This window comes from Lonchura striata, chromosome Z (genome assembly GCF_050655825.1).
Source record: "Lonchura striata isolate lonStrDom1 chromosome Z, ASM5065582v1, whole genome shotgun sequence".
NCBI classification, from domain to species: domain Eukaryota; kingdom Metazoa; phylum Chordata; class Aves; order Passeriformes; family Estrildidae; genus Lonchura; species Lonchura striata.
Window position 1 is genome coordinate 22,972,199 of NC_140740.1, and position 12,607 is coordinate 22,984,805.

At 50.8% G+C, this 12,607-nt stretch overlaps 1 protein-coding gene across 1 annotated transcript; it reads right to left on the bottom strand.

The window, feature by feature from the left end:
* Positions 1-6,531: 6,531 nt before the first annotated feature.
* On the bottom strand, positions 6,532-7,110 carry LOC146763704 (heat shock factor protein 5-like; the record flags this gene model as incomplete). The annotated part of the gene is made up of 1 exon (XM_085567997.1): positions 6,532-7,110. A coding segment is annotated over exon 1 (579 nt), but the record flags the coding sequence as incomplete, so codon positions are not given.
* Positions 7,111-12,607: the final 5,497 nt, after the last annotated feature.

Here is a 12,607-nt window from a genome sequence, read left to right on the forward strand (position 1 = left end):
TAAATCTGTGCTTCCCTTGCCCAGCCTGAGTGCAAGTCCTGGGCACGGCCAGAGATTTTCATGGCCTGCTGATGGACAAATGCATGAGAATCAATTTCAGTTGGAAAATGTCATTTATTACAAATTGCTACACCCACGCTGAGAATACAGAACTATACAAGTATTAATTTATGTTAAAAAAGGAACTTATTACATTAGTCAAACAATGCTATGTAAAAATATACAAATACCAACTTCAGTTAGCAAGCCTTAATTTATTGCCAACCTCTACAACAATTCACTGTACACAAAGATCAATTAGTTGTTTCACAACTTAATTTATTACATATTACCACGAGTGTAAAACCCATCTAGGAATACAAAAATGTGTTTGTCTTCTGTCTTGAAGTTTGTTCTTCTGTAGTAGGTTTTACATATTCCTTGTTACAAGTTTGTAAGGGTGCATTCCATGTACCCCATTTGGCTTTGTAATGGTTCAGTCCTGAGTTGTTTACCCCAAAATTTTTCCACAAATGGATGTCAATCCACCTGTCAATCTCCTTGTATCTCCTTTGTTCTCTTCTGGAGTGTTCCCTGTCCTTCATCCCTTCCTCGAAACAAGATTGGGGTGCAAGGTTTGCTCCTTCCCCTTGGTGGCTTCTATTGGATAGTCCTTACCCTGCACCCCTCCCCTGATGCCTTCCTATTGGTAAAAGGTTGTGTCCTTCCTTAAATCCCGCTCTCATTAAAAGCAGCTTTTTGCCCTCAGTTATTGTCATTTGTCCCTGAATCCTCTGGGGAATAAAACTCCCTAGAATTCAAACAAGTGACTCCTCTTTATTCCTTTGCCTCGGTTTCTCGCACTGTGCTGCCGCTGTGTTACCCATGCCACAGCTGTCTGCTGCAGGGAGCTGCAAGTCCCCGGCAAGCACCACCACCCAGGAGATCTCAGTGGAGATCTGGGGGTGGCTACCCTCGTGACTGCACACAGGTCTCGAGGAGTGAGCTGGCTGGAGAACATCTTCCCTGTGACCCGCAGCACGTAGATACACAAAAATATCAATCTCTCTCTTTAAATAACCCTCTACCAAGAACTCAATAGATAGAATTACATAGCTAAACAACTGCATACATAATGAAAGTAATATATATATATAAAACCACCACAATATACAGAAATAAATATGGATTTTTAGATATATATGTACACATTTATTACATACATGTGCATATAAATACATATATAAATATAAAAACAAACACATAGAAATAAACCTATACAAATAGCAACAAACATATGGAAATATCCAGGTAATTATCTGTGTTCATGTGCAAGTCCAGACATCTTTAAGCAGAACTACAAAGCAGAAGGATCCCAGCTGCCCCATCTCCAAAGCTTCTCCCTCGGTCTCTTCCTCCTGTGCAGAGCAGCTCTGCTGGACAGGGACGGCAGAAGGCACAGCTGGCAAGCAAAGGGAACACTGAGTCAGTACAGGGACCTTTCCCTTGGCAGCAGCTGCACTTCCATCGGGGAGGAGAAGATCTCAGAGCCTCCCCAGGAGGGCCAGAAGGAAAAAGCAGCCGAGCGGGCCAGGCCGTGGTGAGCGCAGCCGCGGCGGGCCTGTCCCGCAGCCCCGGCAGCCCGGCACAGCCGGCACAGCTCCCGGGCCCTGCCGGCACAGCTGCCTTGCCCCAGGACAGCCCCTGTGCCGGCCGGGGCAGCTGCGCTGAGCAGCCCCAGAGCGGGCAGGGCCCGCTCCTGCCCCGCCGGGCAGTGCCCGCGGCCTCAGCCCCGCCGCCCTCAGCCCCACCCTGCCTCCCCGGGCTGTGGCCTCACCCGGGCTCTCTCCAGGCTGGCAGCAGCAGCTCCCCGGTCCTGCTCCTGCTGCTGGCCGGCAGCTTCTCCCTGCTGGCTCCCGTCAGCCTCCGGCCGTCCTCGAGCTCTTCAGTGCGGCTGTGGCAAAAGCGGAGGCTCTGGAATTGCTTCCAAGGCCCGGCAGAGCTGCAGTCCCGGAGCCCTCTGTGCTCCCTGCCGGCCCCTCCATCCCCTCAGCCCCGCCATGCTCCGGGCAAAGCCCCAGCCCCCTTCAGTTTCTTCAGCCCTCACAGTCCTCTAGCCCCCTCAGGCCCTTCTGACCCTTCCCGTCCCCCTCGACCCGCCACGCCCTCGGCCTGTGCCACTTCCCTGTCCCCTCAGTGCCACCATGGCCCCCGGCTGCCCCACACCCTCAGCCCCAGCAGCACCTCAGGGTCACCGTCCCTTCAGCGCCACCGGCCCTCGGCCCCTCGCTCTCACCGTCCTTCAGCAGCTCCTCAGGGGACAGTGCCTGGGGCCAGCGGCAGCTCCCAGCGCTCCAGGGACACCCGGGCTGGAACTGCTGCTCCGCCCGGCCCGGCCCCAGCTCGGACCAGCACAGGGAGAGGGGACACGGGGGGCACAGGGGAAAAGCGAGAGGTGAAAAAGGCAGCCCAGGGGAGAAAGAGGGAAAAATGCAGCCCAGGCCTACACAGTTCTATCTACGCATCTAAATAATCATATAACTCTTAACTACATAACTATGCATATTTATACATATATATACATCTTACTCTATACATCTATAAATGAAAAATCTAAAAATGTATAAACATTACTCCATATATAAAAATATAAATTTATCACATCTATGAAGATAAATATATATATATGTTTAACTAGATAAACAAACATCTATAAATCTATAGCTGTAACTATATAGATAGATAAATAGAACTACAGGAATCTATGGAAGTATGTATAAACAGAGGGATTCCACCTGCCCGATGGTCACAGGCTGTCCTTCTGATCCTTCTTCCCACGCAGGGCAGCCCTCCTGGCAAGGTAGATCAGGTGGATATCTGGGAAGCAAAAGGAATGCTGGGTCAATATTGGCCTCTGTGCATCCTTCCCTTTGGAAGTAATTGTCCTAATACCAGCGACTGTCAAAGATGGCCTGAAAGGCAGATTCTTAGTTGGCAATTTCAGACCTGCTCATTAAAGAACAGAGATCCTTCTAACTGTTCAAAACTGTGTAAAGCATTGACGTACCTCGGTAAAGTTGCACTCGCAGTGCAAATGGCACCCATGAGAGCTTGAAACACAGACAGTCCCAGCTGCCACAGAGAAGCCCAGGATTGTTCTTTCTCTGTGCTCCCTCTGTCCTCTGAGGACAGACTGACCTCAGTCCTCACTGAAATGGCTGAAGCTGAGGGCTGCTGGGGGCTGAGTTATGAACTAGCACCGTTCCCTGCCACCTACAAACTGCCCTCTGCAGTGAGCAACAGCTCCTCCAAACAACCACCAGCTCTGGGATTAAAAGCTGGGAGGGAAAGAGCTCCCTACCAGGCCTTCAGGCTACACCAGCTTTGCACAAGAATGCCAATCCAAAGGGCTCTCTCATTTAGTTCTCGCTAATTTGGGGTAATTTCAGTTTTTCCTTGAGCTACTGGATTTATGACTTAATGATTTGTTTAGTCTCAGAGCTTCTGGTGCTTGTATTTTTAATGTATATCACTCTAGCTGCCAGCAGACTGGTACTACATTGATTTAATAAATGGAGACGGTGTCAGAGCCCCTGCAGAAGGGTGGAGGGCAGGGCTCAGGCACGTTGTGCCAGTGCAGGATCTGAACTAAAGGCACCGGGGAGCACCAACCCTGCAGACAAGAACTCAGCTCTTCTCATCTCATCTTCCTGCCAGAGGCAGGCTCAGAGCAGCCGTCTCACACCTCTCTAACCCAATGGGGGCTCTGTCCTTACCAGGCTCCTCGGGCTCCTGGGAACTGTTCGTGCAGCTCTGCGTGCCCGAGGAAGCTCCCTCTGCTGCAGCCTTGTCCACAGGCTCCCCTCCTGAAGACTCAGGCACAACAACAGTATTCTCCTTCAAAGAGAAACAGAAAGAAAGAAACCCTTCTCAGCAGTTACACAGAACACCTGGTCCAACAACTCTGTGGCTCACACTCTTAATCCCTTGTTCCTAACAAGAAGTCTGGGCCCCAAAGTCCTTCAACTGTCAAAAAGATTTGACTTCTTCAAACATGGTCCAGAAACTGTCAAAGCTGACAGTGTTGGACATGGATGTGACACTGAACACGTGGAATGGCTGCTAAGGAAGGAGTCCTGCCAGCTCCTAGCACAGGGATGTGCTCCTCCCTCCACAGCCCTGAGCACAGAAGTTTCATCCAGGCTGCAGCTTGACAGGGACTGTGTGGGAACACACATCTCTTGCCACAGAGACGCCCAAGAGCAAGGCGACTGAGCTCTGCAACATGGACAGCAAGACTGGCCAGTTTGCCCAGCTGAGGATTTCCCAGATGGAAACTGGACTGCAGGCACCAGGTTACTGAGAGGAAAGCTGCAGCTCCAGCCCAGCCCCACCCATGGCTCTGGGAGCGCCTGCAGGCACGGCAGGCCTCTCACAGCAGCAGCGGCTGCAGCCCAGCCCTGCTTTGCCTTGGCCTTCCCACCCAAAAGAGGCAGAGCCCACATCTCCACATCTGCTGCTGGAACAGAGGCACCTCTCGCATGGCCCTCCCTGCACGGGACACTTTGCCTTCAGTGGCAATTCTCCAAACACTCCTCTCTTCTTTCCATCAAACAAAGCCTCTTAGAACCTATGGAGCTTCCACTTCCTCACCACAAATGCCCCTGCAGGAGGGATTCTTCCCAGGAAAACGAGCACCCAAACTTGGCCAACCCAAAAAGGCTCACACCTTTTCATCCTTACTCAGGGGGCAGAATTTTTCATTCCCTCTTCTTCAGGAAACCTTGCTTTAGCAAGCACTGTTCACAGCTGTCTGTTCACAGCTGAACTCAAGAAGCCTTTGCTTCTCAGCCCTGCAACAACATTCAAAAGCTCTCAGTCCAGCCCCTTTCATCTTGTGCAATGCAGTTACCTGAGCAGACGGAGAAAACATCTCCTCCAGTGTCTCAAGCACCATGTCCAGATCCACTGGGGGCAATTCCTCTTCCCCAGGAGTACTCCACAGCCAGCTGGGAGCTGTCCATGCTATGAAACCAGCACGGACAGCTGCAGCACAGGGGGCTGAAGTGTCTTTGGTGGCTGCAAGAATCCAAACACATTGGTCAGGCTCCTGAATGTCGCTTTGCGATGCAGAGCTCTAGTGCTGCCTTGGATCAAACATCACAAGAAGCACACAGCAACCTCCGTTCCAAAAATGTATTCAGACTTCCCAGGGAATTGGAAAAGTGAGTTCTTCCTCTTAAATAGTTATCCTAATTGACATGTACATAGATTTTACCATGGATTGTAAATCTGGTATAGACACACACACACACAAAGACACCTTCTAATCACAGCCTTTTGTATCTTCTCAGCAGCTTTGGGATTTGGCTGCTGGAGTTTCTCATCACAAAAGACCACAGAATGTAGATTCGCCCAGGAAGAGCCCAGATCCTCAGAAACACACACTGAAATTAGTGAGTTTATTCTAAAAACAACCTTGAGGCTGAGGCCATATGCTGCTGGTGCAGCTGTTCTGGAGCACACAGAGCTCATTTCAATGGCATGGCTTGATTTGCAGGGCAGACAGTCTTAAATATCTGCAATCTCCTATCACTGTCCTAGTTTATCTTCATTCAAAGAATGAGGGAAAATGTGGAAGATGTGCAGCAGCTTCTCTGTGGAGAGGCCATGGAAGGGCTGTGATGGTCTATAGGAAACAGAGGAACGATGAGCTCAGGGTGGCATTTACGCTCCATGGGACCCACTGGGATGATGAGCTCACAGCTGGGCCCATGCCAGCTGAAACCCCAAGAAATCCAGATGAGGTAAAGATTTTCTCGGGAGATGCTAGGAAAAACAGACTACTCAGCACCTGCACTTTGCCTGGAAGGGCCTGGAGGCAGCTCTAAACCCTCAGGTGAGGCAGCATTGAGGTCCTGCTAGGAGAGCACTGTGTAGGAGTGAGGAAAGAAGAAAGGAAGCAAAGGAAGGGCTGGATCATTATTGGGATTTGGGTGTGCTTCCCTTGGCAGCAACTGTACTTATGTCAGGGAAGACAAAAGCTCCCACCCTCCCAACTGGGTGAGAAAGGAAAAAAAAAGAATCCAAGATGCTGTGGGGCTATTTAACTAGCAGTTCCTTGTCTACTTTGCTCTCCCCTATTGGCTCAACTGTCTGGGAAAACTGTCCCACTGCCCTTCCCCGGCAGGGGCCAACTGCCAGAACCCCAACTGCAGCTCTCTTGCCCGCTGCCCCAGAGGGACAGGGGGGTCCCTCCCAGCGGACCTGACCAGGACCGAGCCCTCAGCTCACACGCACTCACGGAGAGCTCCCCAAGCACCCCAGGGCTGGCAAGGAGCAGCGCCAGCCAGGGCGCACGGCCGGGCCAGCTGCAGCCGAGCCGCGTGAGCGCAGCCGCGGCGGGCCTGTCCCGCAGCCCCGGCAGCCCGGCACAGCCGGCACAGCTCCCGGGCCCTGCCGGCACAGCTGCCTTGCCCCAGGACAGCCCCTGTGCCGGCCGGGGCAGCTGCGCTGAGCAGCCCCAGAGCGGGCAGGGCCCGCTCCTGCCCCGCCGGGCAGTGCCCGCGGCCTCAGCCCCGCCGCCCTCCGCGCCCGCAGCTCCCGCCCTGTCTCACCGGCTCCGGGCGGCTGCCCGGCGGGGAAGGACGGGACCGCGCGCTCCGCGTGGAGCTGCTGGAAGCGGCTGGGCTGGCGGCTGCGCACCTCCAGCCCCGCCGCCAGCCGCTGCCTGTTGGCCCTGGTCAGGCGCTTGATGCGGAGCAGGAGGTCGGGGCGGTCGCGGCGAAAGTTGGGGTTGCTGTAGTGGAGCCAGCGTCCGGATTCGCCCGGCGCAGCTGAGCCAACGCTGCCCGGCACCTTGTGGAAGCCGTAGAGGTTGAGCTGCCGCACGAAGCTGCCGAAGTGCGACGCCTGGAAGGAGTCCGGGGCCGGCCCCGCCCTCTCACCGCCCGCCCCGGCGGCGTCGCCCGGGCTGAGCAGCTCCCGCTCGAAGAGGGAGCGGTCGATGAGCAGCCCCTGGGCCCGGCTGTCCCAGCGCACGGAGCGGACGCGGGGGCTGTTCGCCAGGCGCCACAGCTTGGCGGGGAAGGTGCTGGCGCAGAGCCCGGCGGGCAGCGGCAGCTCCGCCATGGCACCGATCGCCGAGTGCCGCCGCAACGGCCGCAGCGCGACGGCCGCGGCTGCGCCGGCGGCGCGCGGCCTGAGGGGGGCGCTGCGCTCGGGCCCCCGGCGCGGGCCGGGCTCGGCGCGGCAGGGGCAGGTGCAAACCCTCTCTGTGCCTGGCTGCAGCCATCCCTCCGCCTGTGCTTTGCAGCCCAACCCCAAGCCGGCAAGGGAGGAAAACAAAAAAGCTGCTTCCCAGGCAGTTGGCCTCCTGCAGCTCCTGAGGCCCGGGGTTATTCCTGCCCAAGTCCAAGACTTCTCAATTTCCCTTTGTTGAACGCCATCAGATTCCCCTCAGGCCAATTCTTTAGTCTGCCGAGATCCCTCTGAACGGCAAAAGCATTTGAGCTATCAGGTGCTCTTGCCAGTTTCATATTGTCTGCAGACTTGCTGAGGGTAAACTGCTCCTCCAGCTTGGCCATGAATGAAGACAGTAAAGAGTATGTGCCCCAGGATCAGGCTCTGGGGGTCAGAGCACTCCTGACTTGCCTCCAGCTTTACTTTGTGCCAGTCCTCATCCATTTCTTCAGTCTTCCTTGCTGGGCATTTTGGCAATTTGTGTTTAAGCATTCTCTAGGAGACACTCAAAGGCTTGGGTAAAGCTGGGGTAGACATCATCCATTGCTCCACCCATATCCTATCAGCTTGGCTGTCTAGCAATTCCAGCAAAAATAACCGGTAAGAAAAATGAAGCTCTAAATACAGTCTATTAAATTCTTCTTTCTGCTGCTATTCTATGCCACAAGAAAGATCTTGCTTTCTTTCCAGTACTAGAGAGCAGATAAAAAAAAAAAAAACCAAAAAACAAAAAAACCCAAAAAAAAACGAAGAAAAAAATTCTCCTTAATAGAATATAATTAAGCCTATTTTTCAGAAGACACATAACATAAATTTATTTTCAGGATTAGACTGAGATGAAAGGATTTGAGAGCTTCCAGAATTTTAATATTTTTGTTGCCTCTGTTTGAAAAACTGTTAGAACACGGTGAAGACATACTCCTTTTGAAAATCTCATTCTGAAGTTTTGCATGTTTGCAGTCCATATAAAAGTACCTACAAGAATTGTTGTGGTGTTTTACTTTGGTTTAGGGTTTTTTGCATGTGTGTGAGGCTTAAATGCGTCATAAAGTTCTTGTGCGTTCATGGGGCTGTAGAGTGCCTTCCACGGGGATCTCCTTGGCTATGCACGAGCCCAGAGACCAGCACATGGCACCTCAGGCCGAGCGCAAAGGCAGCACAGCATGATCTGCAGGGTGCTCTGTAACAAATGGCACTTTGAGCTCTTGTCCAGTGTGCAAGAACTACCTCTCCTTCAGATTCTCCTAAAAATGCACACTCTTCTTGTTTTGTATGATGCAGCTCTCCTAAACCTATCTTGCACTGTATCTGCATGAACATTCACACAGATGTTTGCTAAAACAATTCTGTTCCAGCTGAAAAGCACTGGGTATGTTGTGCCCTGAGCAATAGCAGTAGATAAATGGACCTAGAGAGACTTTGGGAGCAGAAACAGCATTAAGTCCACGACAATATATAGGTGTGAAAATAGAGAAATCCACCACTTGTTGCACAGCCTACACATCTCTACTGGGTTCTGCAGAATGGCAGCAAATAATGCACAGGTATTGAGATAATGAACTGCTGCTGCACTTGTCATCCAGCAGAACTGTGGGAGACAGGGATTGAAGGTGACTTTGGAACAGGAAGAAGAAAGGGACACATTCCAGATGGAGACAGAGTGGCACTGCTCTGTTGACCCAAGCAGAACAGGGAACAAGTTGGAAACTAATAGGAAAAAAGAGTTTTTGTAAAAGGAAACCTCGCTATATAGGCATTAGTGTTCTTTCCACAGCACACGGGGTTAGAGAATGAATATAAATCCGATTTAAATATTCCTGCAAAGTGTTATAAAAAATCCTTTACATGGGGTTATTTACACAAACATACCTATGAGCAAATAAAAAACCAGCACAACTACATGTATCATTAAGCAGGATAATCTGTAGATTCTCACATTAACACTTGCATATTTATATATGATACTTCCAAACATTAAAGATTTTTGTTCTCCATTTTCTCCTTTAAAACTCACAAAATGTAGCAAAATTCTCTTTTAAAACTACAGAGTCTGCTGCGTGCCAAAGAAAGCCATTATTTGCTTGCTCACAATCATCTTTTCGCAGTCTCTTAAGAGTCATGGATGCATTAACTGCTTATCTAAACTTGAAACAGTTCATGAGTCAGTCTGAAGATAAAATAAATATTACTGAGCCAATTTGAAAGGAATTCATGTCTTCTGCCTCTATAGCTGAAGGTCTGTATTTATTACATGACAGAATTAAGTCTTGATACCTAATAAATGGGAAAATAAGAAATATACTGAAAAGATCACCATGTTTCAAAGGGACCATTGCATTTTAGTCTTACCTGACCAAATGAGTGATCAAAGAGAGTAAGGACCGGTCAATTACAACAGAGAAAGTAGGTGAAAGAGACGTCTAGGTGTGGTGCAGCTGGAGAAACAAATGAAGTGTGTAAATTTTGAAGTTGGGAAGGGATTCCAGATCAGATGATTTTAACATAACATTACTAAATGCATGATCTTCAAACAAACACATTGGCAACAAATATGGCATAAGACATGTTGCTATTCCTTGCATTGAGCAAAGGATGGGGAGAAGGAAGGCATGGAGTTTTCAGGAGTATCCAAATAAAGCACTGTGTTCTGGATCAATATGGTATTTCCATGGAATTTTCATGAAGCAAAAACACTTAAGTGGAAGACTTTTCTCCCATTTAATTTTTTACTAAAATTCAGGGAAAGGTACTATTTTGGAGTAAAAACTTTCACATTGAAACACGAGTGTGCAGAGAGATTTTGAAGTCTGGGCCAATGACAATTCACTGTTGAAAATCCAAGTGTAAAATTTTTCAAATTAAATGACCCAGGATGTCCTTCCGGTGAACCTTGCCTCTTCTGGCTCATTCCTGAAAATGGTAGGCAAAGAGGTTGCCACAGAAATGAAAGGAGCAACAGGGGTACATCCCTAAAAGGCAACTGTAGATCTGAAAGGACTTGGGAATGAGAGGGACATCAGTGAGCCACTCGTGAGTCAAACTGTTAGTGAAGAGCCCTTTCCCAAAAAGATGGCAGCTTTTCTCAAGGAAGTTGAGCAGCAGGATATTATGGCTCAAGTAGCCATACACAGCACGGACAGGGCGGCTCCCAGGGCTGGGTGGGCTGTGCACGGCAGGGCCAGGTGCAAACCCTCTCGTTCCCTGGCTGCAGTCATTCTTCTGTCTTTGCTTTGCAATACAGCCCCAAACCACCAAGGCAAGTGCAGGAGCTTCCAGAAAGGTCCAAACTGAGAAATCCCATGCGAAACTCTAGCTCTTTTCCAGTGAAAACAAAATCATTCTCATTTCTGCATAGCCAAAGTCAGGAAAAAGGTCTTAGTCTAAATAGTTTCCTTATTTGTTAGGGGTTGCAAACAGAGTTCCTGGCTTCCAGGCAGACAGGTCAAATGGGAGAAGGTGAAATGATGAAGAGACTTGAAGACGTGCTTTTCCTTTGGACACACTCCAGCCCCTCAGTGTCCTTCCTGAATTGAGGGGCGAGAACTGGACACAGCACTCGAGGTGTGGCCTCTCCAGTGCCGAATGCAGGGGGACGATCAGTGTCCTGGCCCTCCTGCCACACCATGGCCAGGACAGACCATTGATGTTTTGCCCACATTCAGCATCTGTGACGCCCTTGCCCCCCGGTCCGGCCGGGACACGGCTCCATCCAGGGGCGGGCAGGGAGGCGGCCGCTCCGCCGGGGCCGCGTGTGGGTGAGGCAGCTCTGCCTGCGCCGCCGTCCTTGGTGCGGGGTCGGTGCTGGCTTTGCCGCTGCCGAGGGGCGAGCGTGAAAGGGCGGCCGGACGGGGCGGCGGCGGCTCTGTGGGGAGGGCCGGGGCCGCAGAGAGCCGGGAGGTGCCGTGCGGAGGACGGAGGGGGCGCTGGGGGCTGCAGGCAGCGCACACCCGCGGAGGGAGGGACGGGCCCGCGGCGTGTCCGGCTGGCGCTGTGGGGAGGTGCCGGGGCAGGGGCAGGACCCCCGCGGGATGCGGGAGAGCGGAGGAGCTCTGGGAGCGGCTGGTGTGTGGGGGAAGCTGAATCGCAGAATCGCAGGGTTGAGATCACCCTGTGCAACCCCCTGCCAAGGCAGAGTCACCTGGAGCAGGTGGCAGAGGAACACATCCACATGGGCTTGGGATGTTTCCAAAGGGTCCACACTTTCCTGGTATCAGGAAAATTCACAAACGCTGGGGTTTATGTCCAGAAGGGTGACAAATTAGTCCCTTCACCTTTATTCTAATAAAGGGAGAAAAGGCAACTGGGGCACATGACCATCAGGTTTTCTCTTGGTGTTTCAGAGGGCACAGCCTCCTTTTATCCTAAACTCCAGGCTGCAGTTTGCCCCCTGCCTTTCCCCTTTGCCTGAGGTACAGCCTTCCTGAACCGCCTATACCATATCCCCCCTTGAACCTCCTGTTCTACCCCAAAGTTCTGAAGTTCAGGCTTGTGCAGACCCACTTGTTTATCTCAGGAGCCAAACTGTGTGAGTTCTGCAACAAACGTGCTGGCTGAAGTCAGCAGAGACATTAAAACCCCATTAATGTCCCTGCCATTCAATTACTTGTAATCAGTATCAACCATTAAATTATTTGTAAAGACATTAGCACACATCTTTCCTCTCAATGCCTCCTCTTCTTACTTCTCAATTTGTCTTCACAAACCCTAGCTATTATTAACCCTTCTTCACAACGTGGACCATTTGAAACCCCCTGACGACTTTTCCTTGTCTGGTCCCTGCACCAAATATGGCAAGTAAACACAGAGAATAAAGTAGATAATTACAGTTCATATTAACTGTATGTATTAACCCATTAATCACTAGAAGTCTTTGTCCATGGCTACTGATAGCCTAGGTCTCCTGTGCTTTTCTTCCAGATGAGATGTCCAAATCTTTGGGGCTTTCAAGACTTTGACTTGAGTATGATGGGTCCATCCATGTTCAGATCTCCTGGTTGCTCTCTCTGAAATCCCGGTTGGATGTTATGAACAGCAAAGTCCAAAGGCAGCGTCGGTGCTAACTGGGCTTCCTGTCAAAGAGATTTCACAAGACATGGCATCTTGGCTACGTACTAGTTCAAATATAGATCTTCTCCTTTCTGCCACCTTGAAAATGAACAAGTTAAGAATCTCAAACAATTCAAAGGGGAATAATTGAATATTCCCATGGCTTTGGCTCTCATTCTTGCCAAAGCTAATGGCAAAAGCTGTACCTATGGCATCTTAGTTTCTGTCACCAGCTTCAAAGGGTGTTTATTCCTCCATTCATCCTTTCTACTTGACCTGAATTCTCAGGGTGCCAGGGGGTATGGAGGTCTTGCTGAAATCTCAAAGCAGCCATAATCCC